General features: G+C 42.7%; 1 protein-coding gene across 4 annotated transcripts in view; it reads right to left on the reverse strand.

The window, feature by feature from the left end:
• The window catches only part of inpp4b (inositol polyphosphate-4-phosphatase type II B), a 204293-nt gene that overhangs the window by 23393 nt on the left and 159026 nt on the right, over positions 1–21874 (reverse strand). For all 4 annotated transcript variants that reach the window (XM_072462537.1, XM_072462536.1, XM_072462535.1 and 1 more), the window contains 2 exons: positions 11528–11636; positions 3104–3287 (listed from right to left, as the gene is read on the reverse strand). In XM_072462537.1, the coding sequence (XP_072318638.1) occupies positions 3104–3287; positions 11528–11636 (293 nt within the window). The remainder of the gene's footprint in view (positions 1–3103; positions 3288–11527; positions 11637–21874) is intronic.

Here is a 21874-nt window from a genome sequence, read left to right on the forward strand (position 1 = left end):
CCTAGACGCCGCTAAAGGAGGAGGAAGGCTGCATTGCAATTTGCCTTGTTCACTGTTATCATCATCAGGCCCAGATTATTATTATTATTATTATCATCAACGGACTCGTCATTGTATAGAAAGCAGAGGAGCATCTTCTTACTCCGCGGCTAATCAGCGCCAAGAGAATGGAAATCTTGATAGGCCAAAAATCTGTGACCTTGTGGAGTTTTCAGAAGTCGGAGTAACCAGAAAGAGCTAGAACCAGCCTGGGAAAATGTAAAAAAAAAAAGGCATTTCTCCAAATCCATAAGACGTGGAGGAAAAAGAAAAGGGATCTTGCCATTTGATGCTGTTTCACTTGCAGTTCTCTACAGGCCAGACTCGCTGTGACCCCTGAGAAACAGCGTCGAACACACTTTTAGACCGTATGTGCTGTGGTGCGCAGGTTGCTGAAGCATAACTTGTCAGTGTCATAATTCTCGAATAATTATATACTTACAGTTACCATCTAGTGTTTAGATTTACCTGTGAAGAGCCAAGACAGACGTGGCAAACATACAAAACTATCCACAGAGCAAATGCTGCCTTACAGTTGTCCTCGGAGGTCGGGGTTTTCCGAGTTCCGACGTGTAAATTCACACGGGAACATCCTTAGATCTTTTTTGGCCCGTAGGCTTTACAGCGCAGCATGGAATGGGAATGAGACTGGAGAATGACATGTGGCAAATAGTCGAGAGCCAGATTCAAACTCACGATGCAGAGGCCCAAAAAATGATGACTTTATTACATGTTGGAATAATTCTGTAACATAACACAACGGGAGATTCCGGACGCCCTGTAAACCAGTGATCCACCTGGTACACACTGCAGTTTGATTAGCCTCCATCATAATCTACAGTTAGTCGTCAAATCTGTTCTTCTCTCCAACAAATGAATCAAAATGAACACGTTATTGTGACGGCGCAGCTAACCGCGAGCACAGATGTGTTCCCGTGCGATCAGGCGTGGCTCTGAACATCTGGCGTGTAATGAAAACACAATTTACACACCGTCACATGTGATGTTTCGTGGCATCTGATGTTTCATGGTTGCCGGCTTGAGTAGTAAATAACCAGCTAAATCAGTCCCTCCTATTCGTTTGTCTGGATTCTAACGACAAATCAAATGCATGCAGCGAGTCCTAAACGCGAGACGTCTCTATTGAGCTATCCCAGTGTTATTCAGATAAAGTTTTGTTTTATAACTTTTTACAGCGTTTGTCGTTTAATCCTTTGATTTGAGATAAGTCTTTTCTCCGTAAGCCGCCGTGTTTGTTTTGACATGGACCGTGCATTTCTCTGCGGATTAAAACCTAGCGAATATTGTCAGGTGGTTGAGCTGGAACTAACTACTTTGTGCGGAAGAACTAATGCCAAGAAATCATAAATTATTATATTTGCGTTGCTTTAGAAACACTGCATTAAAATAAAGGTGAATACAAGCATCCATCACAAATAATGAAAGCATTCACGCACAGAGAGCCAACGCTATGCCACTTATTATTCCTTTAAAGGCGCTCTGCTCTGCCTGGAATCTTCCACAGTGCGACATTAAACCCATCTATCTCCATGGAGACAAGCAGGTGAGGCTTCCAGGCCAAGCTACAGGTCGGATCTATGTTTTTGTGCAATGAAACGAATGCAGATGGATGTAGACGAGCAGATAGCGCTTCCCTCCACCATAAAAGTGACATAGTGCGAGGGAAAACAACCAAAAGTACAATCATTAGTCTTTATTCCCTTCGTTAGTTCCGCAGGGAGACTCCGTATCGGGGTGCTGAGCTTGCTGACTGGGGCGAGAGGTTACCAGGTCCAGGGGTGCGGCACGTCTAATCAAGGATGAGAGCGAGACAGCGACAGAGCGAATGTACCAATTAAGATGGCTGATTGGGCTCTATTCCTCTGTGGCGCGGCAGATTGCAGCCTGACAGCACCAGATGTAATTCATTAATTACGCTGATCAAAAATACCCGCACTCCATAAAGCGCCTCTGCTGTTCACTTCTGTTTGCTTTTATGGCTATTCCCCAGGTCTGGTTCGTTTGAGAGGCTGTCCCGAAGTCTTGGCTGGAAATGGTGTTAAGTTTGGGAAGTTATGCGGAAGAGAAAAAGAAAAGAAAAGATAAGAAAAGTGGCTTGTTGTATCAAATTGAACTGGTGCTCTGCCATTGTTGTCCTGTGAGAGTGGAAACAACACCTGAATAAGACACTGTATGTGCGGTTTGCTCAAAGAGGAAGAAGAGAAGATTGAAGAGTGAAGTTTGGATGGCTATGAATAATCGGATTTTATGAGAGTTATAATCAATATTTAGTTTTGTAATAAAGGCTGACATTAGCTGGGTCGTTGAGGTTGATACTTTTTATGTCAGTCATCCTGGTGCAATATTCTCTGTCCATATAACAGCTGTAAATAAGAGTGTTATTTTTATTAAGAGTATAAGAGTTATCTGTTTCTTCATTATTATGCTTCTGTGCCTAATCTGTGCTGCAACAGTGGAATTTCCCCATTACGTGACAAATAAAGGTTATTATTATCTTATAATTATCTATTCAATTTGTATTTTTCAGACGGTTCTTGAATTAACAGCTTTCGATGTTAATTTAATCATTGGAGTGTGGCACTGGACTTCATACGGTCTATTTTTTTCAGTGGATTATTCTATACGACAAAAACATGTATTAACCACTAACAGTTGGTACCAGTCTTTGTTGCATGTAATACGGTCACATCTGTGTTGCCTCTGTACAGATGTAGTATTGTAAAAGCAGTTCTGAGGTTCAGAATCTGACCTGTATCTGTCAGTGAATGTCTGTGAAAAGCACTTTAAAAACTCATCGCGGTGAATTACTATATGATTCAAACTGCTTAAAATGAACTAGTTCTGTTTGTTATGTTTCTAAGACCTTTAATTACAGGTTCAGTTCAGACAGACTGGAGACATGGACCTATAGACACTCCAAACTAATCACACTATCACACTATGACATTCACATTAGTTCTAGAGACAGGGTCAATGTTGGAATGGTATGAACGTGTTGTGTGTATATGAGATAACAGATGGAGGTGTTGTTAGTGTCCAGTACCTTGTCTGAGAGGTTCTTGAGAGCGTCCCGGAGCCCAGAGGACGAGTGCTCGTGCGCGGCCAGCAGCAGCTGCTCGGACAGCGCTGTGATGAGCGGCTGCAGCAGGCTCATGGAGCTCAGCACCTCCTGTGCTTTGGCCGTGTGCTCCGGGGAGTAGTAGATACACTGGTAGGCAGTGCTGAAGCTGTGGGCAACAAGAACAGCCACATGAGGCACCTTTATCACAGGCTGAGAATTATTGTGGAAAACAAACCCAAATCTCAAGCACAAATATCAAGGCCCTGGGTATTTGTTCTGAACATGAAAGAGAAATTCACAACGGTTTATTTGCCATTTTGTTTATATGGAAGGGCCAGAACTATGTGCCAAACAGGCAGAACAAGAAAAGTCAGTATTTAACATCAAACAAGCCGCAGTGCAGCCGGCACTGGCTGACCTGGACCGCCCCACCGCCAAGATCAACACTGGCATAAACAAACAGAGGAAGCAAACACAGCAAACCCGGCAACAAGCACTAATGAAGCATCTACCTCCTCTCATATCTCACAAAGTGCACTATTATGCACAGTTTTGGAAGAGCAAGAAAAAGAATTGGGAATTAACACAGAAAATGATTACAGTAATTATACAGCGAAAGTTCTTTCCTCTGGTCAAGTATCAACATGGGTATAATAAATCATAACCAAACCAGGATATTGTTTGTCCAAAAAGATTATGTTTTATATGTAGTACCAATTTCTTAAGTCAATTTGTTTTTATGATACATGTTAAACCTTTTACACCAGGAACAATAACTCGAATGTTGCTGCAGTGGCAGCAGCGACATTAAGTGTCAAATGAAACCTGCATTTTGGTCCATTTCCACTAATAATAATAGCTATTTTTTTAAATGTGGGGAGCCATTTAATGCAGGACAGAAGCCCATTTTGATGGGCATCTTCATTCAGCAGGTTTTATACTGTTAAGCCTTTTGACGGAGGCCAAAAGTGGATTTGTCATCCAGGAAAAACAAATGTCCCATTGTTCCTATGTGGTTGATGTGCCTCTCCCAAAAAATCTCTTTTCAGCCTTTAAACCTTAGTACACAAGAAAACAAATGTAAATAAGCAAAGATATTAAAACAAAAAAAAATCCTTTCCTTTTTCACAAAAGATAGCATAGGTAATTTCACATATGTAAAACTGGAGTGAGGAACCACACAATCATAATAGCACTTCTATTATTATCACGATAAAGGCTGGACAATTTGGCCTAAATCACTCCGATCGGATGTCTCCGCGGCTGAAAGTTCCTGTGACTTTGACAAAGTTTCCTTCAAATTCCTGCATATGTCATCCATCGCGGGGTGAAAAGCGGCTCTCATTTGCAACCTTCTCAGCTATAGTCTCCTGCATCCATCTAGGCCATACCCGTGGGCCACATCCTGGGGCGTAATTGACACAAAAAAGAAAGGAACAAAAAGCGAGGAGACATATACACAGAACTGCAGCAGCATTCGAGTTATTGTTCCCGGTGTAAAAGGTTTAAAGAGATTATGCTATAGTAGGTACCAGGCATTTACTTTGTCTTAAGACGCGCTAACGGCAAATCCTGGCCTTGTCGTTATGGCTAATGAGTCCCCCGGAGGATGACCACCCATAAACTCAAAGCTAATCAAAGGAAAAGCAAGCTACACAGACACGCTACCTTTGTGTCTGGGTGCAAAACAGCTCCGACCACCTCCCGTCAGCCGCAACCACCAGACATGATGCAGCGATCATTACAGCAGTCAATATTGTAGCAAGCAGACCACACAAGGCTCCATTAAGGCCTCGCAGGAAGATTAGTTTTCCCATGTTTACGTGAAAGATAACGACAATGCAACTTGGCTGATGCTAATGCTAAGAAACTCCTTCATTTGACTGCTGTTCGGTCTGTTCAGTGTTTATCCTCCTGATCTGCCGCGGCAAAGTAACTTGATGTGCATAAAAGTGGCATAGATCTTAAGCCAGATGCACTTCCTGATGCAATCCATTCATCAAGGCCTGTCAGTGTGGACGTTATGGCAAAAACAAACAATTTTATATATATACACAATACAAAATACATATTATGCCTTTTCCCATAGTAATTAGTATTAACTTCACACGACTTCACACGTCACTGTGATTGGTTGAATCCACCAGTCAATGACTCAGAGCATGATGGAGGAAGAAAAACTCAATTCTGATTAGGTTGATTTGCTTCCCAAAAAATCTCCAACAGCCTCACTTCACTGCTTTAAATCACTGCAATGTGAAGACATGTCGGTGTAATCCCTCATTTGTCCAGGAGAGTTCCATTGTTGAAAAATATTCAGTTGTAGTCATCTGGACAGGGAGGGAGAGAGTGAGCCAGGTAACAATAGGAGGCTGATAGCCCATTAAAGGACTGGTAGTAAACAAAGAGGCTAGTTTGATAGAAAACAAAACAAAGGTTTAGTTTCTGGTGAAACCAATTACACCTTTCCATCAGGAGGTACCGCCCGGTGGGCAGGGCCTACCCAGAGTAGGAGAAATATCTGAGTTCCCGGTCTTGATTCACAGATTGAGAATGACTCTTGGATGAGAGTCGAAACGTATAGAGTCCCTATCACTACAACTGAATCTTTTTCTACACTGTAATATGAAATACAAAATACGCAATAAATAGGAAGTCTTCCTACTTATTGCTACTTACACCAATCGAGCAGGTATTTGTGGAGAAAACTTGGAAAAATCTGTAGAAAATTACAGGAAGTGACATCACACTAGGGACACTCGTTCCAGTCAAAGTTTATGCATAATTTACACAAAAGAAACAACTTTATTGTCTTTCTAAATATTAATTCAACAAAAGTCACTCCCATATAGTTTAATTTGTCAAATTAAAATAACTGTTACATTAGATGAGTTTTTGCCCAGTGTTTGCTGGGTAATTTCCTAAGAGATAACATTTTTATATTTTTTAGCCAAATTCAAAATATATTTATCTTTAACTCCATTTTAGTTTCAACGTGTCGTACGACCTGTCATAGGCACTTTAACATGTTAAATATGTTAGATAGTGAAAAGGAAACGTTACCAACATGAAGTGTAATTTGTAAAAAAGAAAAAACAAGCGATAAAAGGAAAAGTACATCCTAAGAACAGTTACTAACGAGAAGTACTGCAGTGACTGGTTCAATTCTGGCCTTGTTGACTCAAAAGTACAAATCAAAAGACACAATTGATTCGCTGCGAGGTTGGCGAAGGCTAAAGCTACAAAACTCTAATAGACTTCTACAGCATGGCGGCTTTTGAGAGGCCAAATTACGCACAAAATTTGAGATACAACCTTGACCGTCCCCATTTTCCCCATTTATTTGATTAAAAATATACAAACGTAACATTTTGGCCCCGGAAAGTTAAGAGCTTGACAAATACACTTAAGCCATCACGCGGGTCTTCATTGTGGGTGGGATTTTCAACATCTGAAGAGGATTTATCGACAACAGCGAAATGAAGCACCTCTTACTGACTCAAACGCTTATTACTTTTTTCTTTTCTTTTTTAAAGATACGGTCATGTGGAGGAATAGTTTTCAAAGTCAGCGTCCTCAAAGTAGTAGACCTTTCAATCAACTATGTCTTCAACTATAACCAAAGCATCAAGCAATATAAATATAGCTAGCAATTCAGAATACCAAACATCACACCTGATCCAATGTGTACCGTATATTCCAATTTTACTATAGACACATTTGGAAGGAAGACTACCCTAAAAAAAAACACCAATCTCTACGAACTTTCCACTGCAACAACTAAATTGTGTCTCCTGATGTTCATCTTTGTTGTGAAAGTAGCTTGAACTGTCTTTGTATGTTAATAAAATCACAACACGAGTAGAAACGAGCTGCCCCTCCTTTTCATCTCATTTTTCACCTCAACTTAGAACTGCGCACGACCTTTTGTTTCACGCCTGCTTGATTCTTTGAACGATACACTTTCGGAGGGGGAGACACTTAACAAGGCTATTTTTAAACCGGTTAAAAAAAATTAGGCCTGGAAAACAGATTATTTGTCCGATGAATATGTATGTGTATGTTTATGGGCCCCTGAGACTCATGATGTACCGTACACACACACACACACACACAAAAAGGTTGACTTGAGCCGTGCACATTTCGAGAAGTCCAACGTGTTGAAACCGTGACAGAGGGAGGGATTGTGTTGATGGGGCCGGTGCGTGGAGGAAAACCACAAGGCTGCACAGTTTGCGTGGTTTTGAATCGTACATTTGCAGCCTCATCCGGAATAAAAGAGATGGTTTTGGACATGGCGTAACACGACTCACAAAAACGAAATCAACCGGGGCGTATTAAGCATAACATGGCCATAATCAGGTATATCCAACAATCCAAAGTGGAATCACAATCTTCCATCTCCTTCATATGCGGCAGTCAATCAGGGGGCACCAATATCAGCGCATGTATCTATAGCCTTTATTTCACACAATATGTTTGAAATAGAAACTCAAAATGAAACATGAAAACATTTCCATAACACAATGCTGATCCATTAAGGGGATTTTGAAGCATGTAGCAGCATACATTGTTCAACCTTGATATAGTTATTCCACTTTGAATTTGCCTTTGCAACTTTCCCCTCCTGTGAGACAATATGAGTTTCCCAGTGGGTGAACCCCCTCACGAGTGCACAGTGACAGCACAAGTTTATAGAGAGGAGAGCTATGCTGGTGGACAGGCCTGAAGCAGACCCCTAACGTGCACAGTCCTAATGCATGATAATGAATTCTCTTTCTGCCACCTTATTTCCAAGTGTGCCACGCGCCTCCAGCCGACGACATGCAGCCAGTGCCACACAGCTGCACTGCAGGAATCTTTTGCGAACTTGAACTTTGAGTTCTTTAGTGATTACCCTTCATTGTTGTAGATTTAGAGTCTGGCAAACGCAGCTGAATGTCTGGATGAGAGAACGCAGCCATGTGCTCAGACTTTAAGTGCAGTTTAATTAGAACATCGCTTTAGCGTGTCAGGGCGGGCGCTCCAGTCAACTTACAGACAGAGCTAAAATTAGAAGTATGTTAACGCTAAACTTTCGCCTTAGTTTCCTAAATGATCAATAGGACTTGGTAATAACAGTAATGAGAGGGAGAATCGCAGTGGGCCCACCGGCCTAATTAAGCAAGCATCTCCAACACATGGCTAATTAATAGTGGAGGGGAAATTAATGAGAGCTTGTGGCCTGCTGCTGACAGCCAGCGGGAGCAAAATGCGACTACGTCAGCACCAAGCCCTGCAGCACTCCAGGTGACTGCCAAAGCCTCCTTCGTCATCCAGACAGCCCACTCTAATCATAGTTCTATCACCGGGCCAGTGCCACACGGACAGAGAGGACTGAGACAGAGCTAGAGATGCACAGAGGAACCAGGAACCAACAAACTCCATCTGTCGTCCAATCCTGCATCCTCCACTGATCTGCCACTGCGCCTCACAGTCCACGCCAAATGTTTTTTCCTCAATGAACACAGCACAAGCTCCAGACTATGATCCTAAACCAGATGAGCCTGAATGCAGATGTCAATGTCCCCTTTGTCAGCCAGAGGAGTCGAGTCCAGCGCTCAAACATTAACAAGCTGCTGTCCATCAGCACTAAGAGCCAGTGCGTCTCACCCTGCACATGCTGCACTGACACACTCATTCTGTCCAACAACACGCTGGTCACCACATTACAATTGAACACTAGCCTCTGGAGACTCCATTAAGTCTCAAAAGTTTGTCAATGGGCACTACAAGTTGACCAAGAGCGAAGGCCAGATGACGGAGCAGCCTCTTTGTTGGAGAAATAAGAGCAAAGAGGTCTCTTTTGCAAAGCGGCAGCAATGTTTCACTGAACAGACTTCATAAAAAGACCTTTCCGCTACTACAAAAATGAAGTGAGACTAGCTTTATATTTACCATGTGTCATCGCCACAGCCCCAGAAGCCCGAAGACACTTGTGCACTATTACTCCAGAAATTAAGAAATGGACTCTTAATATGCTTTGGGAACACAAAACCTGTCCCAAAAAAGTATGGCACACCATTATGCAAAGTAGGTGAATAATTCAAAAGGGAGTGTTAATGAAAGATTAGCCCACCTCAGCATTTCCTCAGCTGTGTCTATCGGGTTCAATTAAAAATGGATATAAATCCAGTGACTTTTAAAACAGCCATTTAAGTAGGACTGCATGCATTAATGAAAGATAAATGCTCTTGCCCTGTGTGAGCCTGTACAGGCTTTTCTGGAGGAATACTAAGTGTAGCGATCGATTAGGCTCTTCCACGGCTCATCCTGTGAGACAAACTACATCACAGGCTCCGGCCACTGCCAAGTTGGACCAATGCAGCTTTTAATGGATTTGGAAAGCCTCCGCCCCTACGCCAGTGTCCAGGGAACAAAGATGAATAGCTCTTTTATTGCCCTCCTGGTAACACCTTTGCGATCACTTTTTCCCTTTTTTTTAAGAAACCTTTCTTCCTCTGTCAACCCCCCTTTCGACGTGACTTTGATGAATTAATATCACGTTGAATAGCTAAAGTCTCCCATCTCGATGATTGTTCCTGCTTCAATCAAAGGTGATTACAAAAGGGCCACTTGTGAAAAGCCAAAGGAGACATGGTGGGAAAGTAGAAAGCGGTGCACATGGACACACATTGATATTTGTTCTTGGAAAAAAGGCTTGCTGTGCTGAACAATTAAATCAATTTCACAAGCAGCACTTTAACCAATGCAACCCAGAATATTAATGATTCCATCCAAAAATAAGTGTTGCCTATAAAAGTAAGCTTCCCTTCTGATAATTGTCAAAGTTTACAACCATTCATTGCCATTTCTGATGAAGACTGACAAATGACTGCGTTCCAGGTCAAACACGGATAAGGCTGAGCGTGTAGCCGCCGACAGCTAGCCAGGCGTAAAATTGGAAAATGTAAGCTACAGTGAATCATTAGCTAAGTCAAATATGAAACAAAAACGCTCTGCACCCTTGAGAATTTTCTACTTTTTTCAAACTGTAATCTCTCGTTCAAAGAAAACTACTTCACTTGAGTGGATTCCCGAAAATATGCTAACCTTATCTGTACCATTCATGCTAGCCGATAAAACTGGGCCATCTTTGGACAGGATTTTGCCTGTGCACCTCAGCGTAAAGAACTCCTTTTCTTTCGTTTTTATCACCAGCAGAGGACTATTTTCCCATCGACTCGTCCAATTTATAGCTTCTCCATCTTGGTGCTTTATCCCGCCCTTTTTTCGTAGCCACAAACTCTGTAACTAATTGGATCTGGCATGCTCTGTAATGACTTTGCACTCCATGGGGAGCTTAGGGACAAAATCAGCCTTCATTTCTACAAGCATCACTCAAGTGACCGTAGTGGAGGCCAGTGACACACACACGCTCACGCACACACTTACACACACACGCACGCACGCACGCACACACACACACACACACACACACACACACACACACTTACACACACACACACACGCTCCATGCATGCTGCGTTCAAAGGGGCAAAGACAGCACAATTTGCCGGATATTGCTGATCTCAGGTTGGTATATGGCTATGGATATGTTGCCCTGGAGAGCATTTTCCAAGTGCATATACATCATCCTTGCAAGGGGAGCAGTCGCAGCGAGCGCTCTTTTTGTCCAGTCAACCGTGGAGGGCTGTTGAAGCTCATACAACATATTTTTTCCCATCAAGCAATCAAAGCAAGAACAGCTACAAAGCCGCGGACTTCAGTCAATGACATACCAAACCCAATCTTCCCCCCCGATCCATGCCAAAAGACCATATTGACTTTGGCCAATGTCAGAACCAGAACCCCACTTCCAAAGCAGTCCGTTGTTTGCTTTACCGAGACTAAGTTTGATATAAATCCGACCGAAAAGTTTGCAGACTGGTCGAGTGCTTCGAGATGAAGTGAATTTAATTTTTTTTCGCTGGAGTTCTCGCAGACGTTAACAGACAGCTCTGGCAGTTATAAAAGACACAACAGCGGAAAGAACGAGGGAGCGCCAGCCTGTACAACGCCTTTCTCCAGAAGCCCCGATGCCTCCAGTCAAATTGAGCTGTCAGACGCCGCGCTGCTTCAGTTTGAACTCAGTTTGAATACTTTCTGCATAAGTGCCAGTTAAAGTTGAGGGAACATGGAACTATTTACTATTCATATTTTTTGGAGCAAAGTGCAGTCCGTCTGACTCGAACCCACACATTCATCACAGACTTTCATTCATTTTATTAATCTTCTTCCATCTTTTCATGCGAGGCGTATTTGTTTTACACGACGTACACCATGCTAAGTGACAAATAAAGCAATTCCACCAAAATTTAACTGCCTTATAGCCGAGATTATGAGGAAATGAAGGCAAAATAATACCTTTTCTTCTCGGCTTCATATCTGCTCAGAAGGCGCTGAAGACCTCCGCACTTGAAGCCCTGGAAGTGGGCCGCGGGAGCACCGACAGTGACGATGTCGTAGATCGCGTCTGAAAGAGAAAAATACAATATTGCAATCAGTCTGGTAGTTTTTATTTTGATTTTTCGAGTCTCTACAAGCACAATGATTCTGTAGTAAGGCAAGGCACTTTCATTTAAAGTGATTTACATAACAAAAGATGTATTCAAGTCACAGATAAATCATCTTTATAACATTTACTTTAAAAGAGAGGTTTAAGTTTATTATAAATACTACTTAGCTTAAATACAGTTAATAAACACATGATTTATGTTACTATATAGTAATAGTAAAGCTGCTGATGGCTGCATTTTATTTATACAGCACATTTACATTTATCAATCAATCAAAATTTATTTGTATAGCACTCAGAGGGCTTCACAACCACAAAAACAAATGAAAACCAAAGTATAAAATGCTTTTCAATGTAAATAATTAAAAAACATAGTCAGGTTAAAATATATTAAAAATAGTAAAATACGGCTACAGTTCCCTAAGTGCTGCACGGAAAACCATTTAAAACACTCAAATAAACAAATGCTCTACCAGTGCTAATAAAAAAATATATATACATATATAAAAAACTAAATTATAATAAAACCATAAAACAATAAATAGTAGCTAAAGCACTGTGATTAAAATATAAATAAAAATAAAAGATGAAAAGTAATAAAATAAATAGATAAATAAAAGACCCAGGGGACTACACAACACACGCGGTGCTAAAAGACAGTGAATAAAAGTGGGTCTTAAAAAGATACTTAGAGCACATTCCAGCGTAACAGTAACACAAGGGTGAATCTAAATCACTTTTAACCATGCCAGGCTGTTACCCCTCTTCACTCGTGTGCCAGTTACGGGGCACAGACGCTCCAGCCGGTTTCCCCATCGGACCTACAGTATTACCTTCCTACTCTCTGCTGCCACCTTCAGTCTTAATGTACCTCAGCGCTCACGTCGTCGCGAGCAGAAGGACGAAGAATGTCACCAACGCGCTTCGTTCCAATCCCCCCCCTCCCCCCCTCCCCGCCTTTCGCCGTCAGAAGTAAATAAACAGCGCACAGACGGCGGTGCGGGTGCCGGGGCGCTTACGGTCGGGGCTTGTTTTGAATGAGTAATGGAACGGCGGCTGACAATTAAATCAGGAGCACTGCACGGCGAGGCGGGGGGAAAGCCGCGGATTATAGGGGGTGAATATTTCAGCTTGTCTTTTTGTGCCGGGTCAGCTAATGAACACTCCGGGGGAAAGCAACAGTTGTGTGGGAAAAAAATATATAAATTAATGACATAACTCAAGCTCCGGGTGCTGCTTCGGCGATGCGAGCGGCGATACCGCGGGCCGACGAGCGTCCATCCCTGTAGCGCCGTGGGCCAGCGATGGGTTTGATGCCGCCCACTGCTCCCCTTCTATTATCTAATTATCGGCGTGTCTATCGCCGTCCACAACACAGCAGGCCCCCGGAGGTTTCGCACATGTCCGAGTTGCCCTAATTGGTTCTCCCGCAGTACAAGTACGCAGAGAGTCAATGGCAGGTCTCAGGACATCAAGCACAATGGCCAATTTGGGTTTTGATTTGCCGGCTCTCCCACTCGTGTCACTCTCTGGCTTTCTTTCCTTTTATTTGCAATGCTTAGACACAGAGGAGACAAGAGTTTCAAGTTCAGGGGGAGGAAAATTGATGGTGGCAGTCAATACGAGTGGTTATAACTCACACGCAGCATGGTCCTTAATCTCGTTTAACAGTGACAAAGTGTTCAGTTTCCAGATCCCAATTTGGCATTGAGCAATGCAGTCCGCCGAGCGCAGGAGCCAAAATTGATTAAATCAAAAAAAATACTCACAACGTCTCAGAATTGTGAGTCCCAAAGAGCAAAAACAGCTATTTCAAGCAAAACTGATGTCGACCGTTTCTGGCCGCGAGTGTTTTTCCTCTCAAGATTTCCTTTCCTTGCTGGACGATCAATGGGCTAAACGAAAATTAATAGCTCGGTGTCGTTGTGTGAATTGCTCCGCCAAACTCGAGGAAATGCATCTCTTCTAAAAAAAACATCACGCAAACAATAGAGCAATTGATTGTGTACAGGAGCTGCGAGCTATAGAGCGCTGCTACGTCAATGCCGTGTCTTCAGAGGGCACTGCCTGAAACCACTCTTCCAAAAACAAAGTGGTCGCCTGATATCGGTTAGCTCAGAGTTCACGCCAGAGATTTACATGTGCATTATTAGTCTATTCTGTTTCCCTTGCGTACAGCAGCAAAGTTAGCAACCTTGTGTGACATTTCCGGGCGCTTTATTTCACACATTTATTTTTAGAAACATGGTTGATAATTCTGTGATTTCACATGTATGGATTGTTTCTTTGTTTTGTTTTTGTTTTTTGATAACCAAGTTGTCTATAGTGATAGAAAAGATAAAAACTGTTGGTTTGTTACTAAGTGCTTATGACACAAAAAGAAGAAGGTTGTTAGTGACATCTATCTTGTCTTTGTGGATATTATTTAAAGGATAAATATTGTGCATTATTTATATTGTTATTTGCATTTAATTCCCTTAAGTGCCTTTAGTTTGGCATCTGATGTTTAAGAACAAACAAAAAAAGATTTTAAAAAAACATATGACTTCCAATGTCTTTGGCTTATCCCACACGAGCAACTGAGCTATGGAATCCATCTACTGGCAGCAGAAAGAATGACTAATTTAGAGGATTTTTTTTGGGGGTGAAACGCTAACAGGCTAATGTAGCTGAGCAATTGTAATGATAGTGTTTTGACGGCAGAAGTGCTCAGAATGCGACTGGCGATGATTCATGGACTTAAAAAAAGCACAGAAGATCCTCGAAGCCACGTCACAGATCGAGAAAACAAACGTCACGGATCGAGAAAACGTCACGGATCGAGAAAACGTCACGGATCGAGAAAACGTCACAGATCGAGAAAACAAACGTCACGGATCGAGAAAACGTCACGGATCGAGAAAACGTCACGGATCGAGAAAACGTCACAGATTGAGAAAACGTCACAGATCGAGAAAACAAACGTCACAGATCGAGAAAACGTCACAGATCGAGAAAACGTCACAGATTGAGAAAACGTCACAGATCGAGAAAACAAACGTCACGGATCAAGAAAACGTCACGGATCGAGAAAACGTCACAGATTGAGAAAACGTCACGGATCGAGAAAACGTCACGGATCGAGAAAACGTCACGGATCGAGAAAACGTCACAGATTGAGAAAACGTCACAGATCGAGAAAACGTCACAGATTGAGAAAACGTCACAGATTGAGAAAACGTCACAGATTGAGAAAACGTCACAGATCAAGAAAACGTCACAGATCGAGAAAACAAACGTCACGGATCGAGAAAACGTCACGGATCGAGAAAACGTCACGGACGAGAAAACGTCACGGATCGAGAAAACGTCACAGATCGAGAAAACAAACGTCACGGATCGAGAAAACGTCACGGATCGAGAAAACGTCACAGATTGAGAAAACGTCACAGATCGAGAAAACGTCACAGATCGAGAAAACGTCACAGATTGAGAAAACGTCACAGATCGAGAAAACGTCACAGATTGAGAAAACGTCACAGATCGAGAAAACAAACGTCACAGATCGAGAAAACGTCACAGATCGAGAAAACGTCACAGATTGAGAAAACGTCACAGATCGAGAAAACAAACGTCACGGATCAAGAAAACGTCACGGATCGAGAAAACGTCACAGATTGAGAAAACGTCACAATTGGAGAAAACGTCACGGATCGAGAAAACGTCACGGATCGAGAAAACGTCACAGATTGAGAAAACGTCACAGATTGAGAAAACGTCACAGATTGAGAAAACGTCACAGATCAAGAGAACGTCACAGATCGAGAAAACAAACGTCACGGATCGAGAAAACGTCACGGATCGAGAAAACGTCACGGACGAGAAAACGTCACGGATCGAGAAAACGTCACAGATTGAGAAAACGTCACAGATCGAGAAAACGTCACAGATTGAGAAAACGTCACAGATCGAGAAAACAAACGTCACAGATCGAGAAAACGTCACAGATCGAGAAAACGTCACAGATCGAGAAAACGTCACAGATTGAGAAAACGTCACAGATTGAGAAAACAAACGTCACGGATCGAGAAAACGTCACGGATCGAGAAAACGTCACGGACGAGAAAACGTCACGGATCGAGAAAACGTCACAGATTGAGAAAACGTCACAGATCGAGAAAACGTCACAGATTGAGAAAACGTCACAGATCGAGAAAACAAACGTCACAGATCGAGAAAACGTCACGGATCGAGAAAACGTCACAGATCGAGAAAACGTCACAGATTGAGAAAACGTCACAGATTGAGAAAACGTCACAGATCAAGAGAACGTCACAGATCGAGAAAACAAACGTCACGGATCGAGAAAACGTCACGGATCGAGAAAACGTCACGGACGAGAAAACGTCACGGATCGAGAAAACGTCACAGATTGAGAAAACGTCACAGATCGAGAAAACGTCACAGATTGAGAAAACGTCACAGATCGAGAAAACAAACGTCACAGATCGAGAAAACGTCACAGATCGAGAAAACGTCACAGATTGAGAAAACGTCACAGATCGAGAAAACAAACGTCACGGATCAAGAAAACGTCACGGATCGAGAAAACGTCACAGATTGAGAAAACGTCACAATTGGAGAAAACGTCACGGATCGAGAAAACGTCACGGATCGAGAAAACGTCACAGATTGAGAAAACGTCACAGATCGAGAAAACGTCACAGATTGAGAAAACGTCACAGATTGAGAAAACGTCACAGATCAAGAGAACGTCACAGATCGAGAAAACAAACGTCACGGATCGAGAAAACGTCACGGATCGAGAAAACGTCACGGACGAGAAAACGTCACGGATCGAGAAAACGTCACAGATTGAGAAAACGTCACAGATCGAGAAAACGTCACAGATTGAGAAAACGTCACAGATCGAGAAAACAAACGTCACAGATCGAGAAAACGTCACAGATCGAGAAAACGTCACAGATTGAGAAAACGTCACAGATCGAGAAAACAAACGTCACGGATCAAGAAAACGTCACGGATCGAGAAAACGTCACAGATTGAGAAAACGTCACAATTGGAGAAAACGTCACGGACGAGAAAACGTCACGGATCGAGAAAACGTCACAGATTGAGAAAACGTCACAGATCGAGAAAACGTCACAGATTGAGAAAACGTCACAGATCGAGAAAACAAACGTCACAGATCGAGAAAACGTCACAGATCGAGAAAACGTCACAGATTGAGAAAACGTCACAGATTGAGAAAACGTCACAGATCGAGAAAACAAACGTCACGGATCAAGAAAACGTCACGGATCGAGAAAACGTCACAGATTGAGAAAACGTCACAATTGGAGAAAACGTCACGGACGAGAAAACGTCACGGATCGAGAAAACGTCACAGATTGAGAAAACGTCACAGATCGAGAAAACGTCACAGATTGAGAAAACGTCACAGATCGAGAAAACAAACGTCACAGATCGAGAAAACGTCACAGATCGAGAAAACGTCACAGATTGAGAAAACGTCACAATTGGAGAAAACGTCACGGATCGAGAAAACGTCACGGATCGAGAAAACGTCACAGATTGAGAAAACGTCACAGATTGAGAAAACGTCACAGATTGAGAAAACGTCACAGATCAAGAGAACGTCACAGATCGAGAAAACAAACGTCACGGATCGAGAAAACGTCACGGATCGAGAAAACGTCACGGACGAGAAAACGTCACGGATCGAGAAAACGTCACAGATTGAGAAAACGTCACAGATCGAGAAAACGTCACAGATTGAGAAAACGTCACAGATCGAGAAAACAAACGTCACAGATCGAGAAAACGTCACAGATCGAGAAAACGTCACAGATCGAGAAAACGTCACAGATTGAGAAAACGTCACAGATTGAGAAAACAAACGTCACGGATCGAGAAAACGTCACGGATCGAGAAAACGTCACGGACGAGAAAACGTCACGGATCGAGAAAACGTCACAGATTGAGAAAACGTCACAGATCGAGAAAACGTCACAGATTGAGAAAACGTCACAGATCGAGAAAACAAACGTCACAGATCGAGAAAACGTCACGGATCGAGAAAACGTCACAGATCGAGAAAACGTCACAGATTGAGAAAACGTCACAGATTGAGAAAACGTCACAGATCAAGAGAACGTCACAGATCGAGAAAACAAACGTCACGGATCGAGAAAACGTCACGGATCGAGAAAACGTCACGGACGAGAAAACGTCACGGATCGAGAAAACGTCACAGATTGAGAAAACGTCACAGATCGAGAAAACGTCACAGATTGAGAAAACGTCACAGATCGAGAAAACAAACGTCACAGATCGAGAAAACGTCACAGATCGAGAAAACGTCACAGATTGAGAAAACGTCACAGATCGAGAAAACAAACGTCACGGATCAAGAAAACGTCACGGATCGAGAAAACGTCACAGATTGAGAAAACGTCACAATTGGAGAAAACGTCACGGATCGAGAAAACGTCACGGATCGAGAAAACGTCACAGATTGAGAAAACGTCACAGATCGAGAAAACGTCACAGATTGAGAAAACGTCACAGATTGAGAAAACGTCACAGATCAAGAGAACGTCACAGATCGAGAAAACAAACGTCACGGATCGAGAAAACGTCACGGATCGAGAAAACGTCACGGACGAGAAAACGTCACGGATCGAGAAAACGTCACAGATTGAGAAAACGTCACAGATCGAGAAAACGTCACAGATTGAGAAAACGTCACAGATCGAGAAAACAAACGTCACAGATCGAGAAAACGTCACAGATCGAGAAAACGTCACAGATTGAGAAAACGTCACAGATCGAGAAAACAAACGTCACGGATCAAGAAAACGTCACGGATCGAGAAAACGTCACAGATTGAGAAAACGTCACAATTGGAGAAAACGTCACGGACGAGAAAACGTCACGGATCGAGAAAACGTCACAGATTGAGAAAACGTCACAGATCGAGAAAACGTCACAGATTGAGAAAACGTCACAGATCGAGAAAACAAACGTCACAGATCGAGAAAACGTCACAGATCGAGAAAACGTCACAGATTGAGAAAACGTCACAGATTGAGAAAACGTCACAGATCGAGAAAACAAACGTCACGGATCAAGAAAACGTCACGGATCGAGAAAACGTCACAGATTGAGAAAACGTCACAATTGGAGAAAACGTCACGGACGAGAAAACGTCACGGATCGAGAAAACGTCACAGATTGAGAAAACGTCACAGATCGAGAAAACGTCACAGATTGAGAAAACGTCACAGATCGAGAAAACAAACGTCACAGATCGAGAAAACGTCACAGATCGAGAAAACGTCACAGATTGAGAAAACGTCACAATTGGAGAAAACGTCACGGATCGAGAAAACGTCACGGATCGAGAAAACGTCACAGATTGAGAAAACGTCACAGATCGAGAAAACGTCACAGATTGAGAAAACGTCACAGATTGAGAAAACGTCACAGATCAAGAGAACGTCACAGATCGAGAAAAAAAACGTCACGGATCGAGAAAACGTCACGGATCGAGAAAACGTCACGGACGAGAAAACGTCACGGATCGAGAAAACGTCACAGATTGAGAAAACGTCACAGATCGAGAAAACGTCACAGATTGAGAAAACGTCACAGATCGAGAAAACAAACGTCACAGATCGAGAAAACGTCACAGATCGAGAAAACGTCACAGATCGAGAAAACGTCACAGATCGAGAAAACAAACGTCACGGATCAAGAAAACGTCACGGATCGAGAAAACGTCACAGATTGAGAAAACGTCACAATTGGAGAAAACGTCACGGATCGAGAAAACGTCACAGATTGAGAAAACGTCACAGATCGAGAAAACGTCACAGATTGAGAAAACGTCACAGATTGAGAAAACGTCACAGATCGAGAAAACAAACGTCACGGATCAAGAAAACGTCACGGATCGAGAAAACGTCACAGATTGAGAAAACGTCACAATTGGAGAAAACGTCACGGACGAGAAAACGTCACGGATCGAGAAAACGTCACAGATTGAGAAAACGTCACAGATCGAGAAAACGTCACAGATTGAGAAAACGTCACAGATCGAGAAAACAAACGTCACAGATCGAGAAAACGTCACAGATCGAGAAAACGTCACAGATTGAGAAAACGTCACAATTGGAGAAAACGTCACGGATCGAGAAAACGTCACGGATCGAGAAAACGTCACAGATTGAGAAAACGTCACAGATCGAGAAAACGTCACAGATTGAGAAAACGTCACAGATTGAGAAAACGTCACAGATCAAGAGAACGTCACAGATCGAGAAAACAAACGTCACGGATCGAGAAAACGTCACGGATCGAGAAAACGTCACGGACGAGAAAACGTCACGGATCGAGAAAACGTCACAGATTGAGAAAACGTCACAGATCGAGAAAACGTCACAGATTGAGAAAACGTCACAGATCGAGAAAACAAACGTCACAGATCGAGAAAACGTCACAGATCGAGAAAACGTCACAGATCGAGAAAACGTCACAATTGGAGAAAACGTCACGGATCGAGAAAACGTCACGGATCGAGAAAACGTCACAGATTGAGAAAACGTCACAATTGGAGAAAACGTCACGGATCGAGAAAACGTCACGGATCGAGAAAACGTCACAGATTGAGAAAACGTCACAATTGGAGAAAACGTCACGGATCGAGAAAACGTCACGGATCGAGAAAACGTCACAGATTGAGAAAACGTCACGGATCGAGAAAACGTCACAGATTGAGAAAACGTCACAATTGGAGAAAACGTCACGGACGAGAAAACGTCACGGATCGAGAAAACGTCACAGATTGAGAAAACGTCACAGATCGAGAAAACGTCACAGATTGAGAAAACGTCACAGATCGAGAAAACAAACGTCACAGATCGAGAAAACGTCACAGATCGAGAAAACGTCACAGATTGAGAAAACGTCACAATTGGAGAAAACGTCACGGATCGAGAAAACGTCACGGATCGAGAAAACGTCACAGATTGAGAAAACGTCACAGATCGAGAAAACGTCACAGATTGAGAAAACGTCACAGATTGAGAAAACGTCACAGATCAAGAGAACGTCACAGATCGAGAAAACAAACGTCACGGATCGAGAAAACGTCACGGATCGAGAAAACGTCACGGACGAGAAAACGTCACGGATCGAGAAAACGTCACAGATTGAGAAAACGTCACAGATCGAGAAAACGTCACAGATTGAGAAAACGTCACAGATCGAGAAAACAAACGTCACAGATCGAGAAAACGTCACGGATCGAGAAAACGTCACAGATCGAGAAAACGTCACAGATCGAGAAAACAAACGTCACGGATCAAGAAAACGTCACGGATCGAGAAAACGTCACAGATTGAGAAAACGTCACAATTGGAGAAAACGTCACGGATCGAGAAAACGTCACAGATTGAGAAAACGTCACAGATCGAGAAAACGTCACAGATTGAGAAAACGTCACAGATCGAGAAAACAAACGTCACAGATCGAGAAAACGTCACAGATCGAGAAAACGTCACAGATTGAGAAAACGTCACAGATTGAGAAAACGTCACAGATCGAGAAAACAAACGTCACGGATCAAGAAAACGTCACGGATCGAGAAAACGTCACAGATTGAGAAAACGTCACAATTGGAGAAAACGTCACGGACGAGAAAACGTCACGGATCGAGAAAACGTCACAGATTGAGAAAACGTCACAGATCGAGAAAACGTCACAGATTGAGAAAACGTCACAGATCGAGAAAACAAACGTCACAGATCGAGAAAACGTCACAGATCGAGAAAACGTCACAGATTGAGAAAACGTCACAATTGGAGAAAACGTCACGGATCGAGAAAACGTCACGGATCGAGAAAACGTCACAGATTGAGAAAACGTCACAGATCGAGAAAACGTCACAGATTGAGAAAACGTCACAGATTGAGAAAACGTCACAGATCAAGAGAACGTCACAGATCGAGAAAACAAACGTCACGGATCGAGAAAACGTCACGGATCGAGAAAACGTCACGGACGAGAAAACATCACGGATCGAGAAAACGTCACAGATTGAGAAAACGTCACAGATCGAGAAAACGTCACAGATTGAGAAAACGTCACAGATCGAGAAAACAAACGTCACAGATCGAGAAAACGTCACAGAT

This window comes from Eucyclogobius newberryi, unplaced genomic scaffold (assembly GCF_026437365.1).
Source record: "Eucyclogobius newberryi isolate DKJ021-1_F unplaced genomic scaffold, fEucNew1.0.hap1 SCAF_4, whole genome shotgun sequence".
Classification (NCBI taxonomy): domain Eukaryota; kingdom Metazoa; phylum Chordata; class Actinopteri; order Gobiiformes; family Gobiidae; genus Eucyclogobius; species Eucyclogobius newberryi.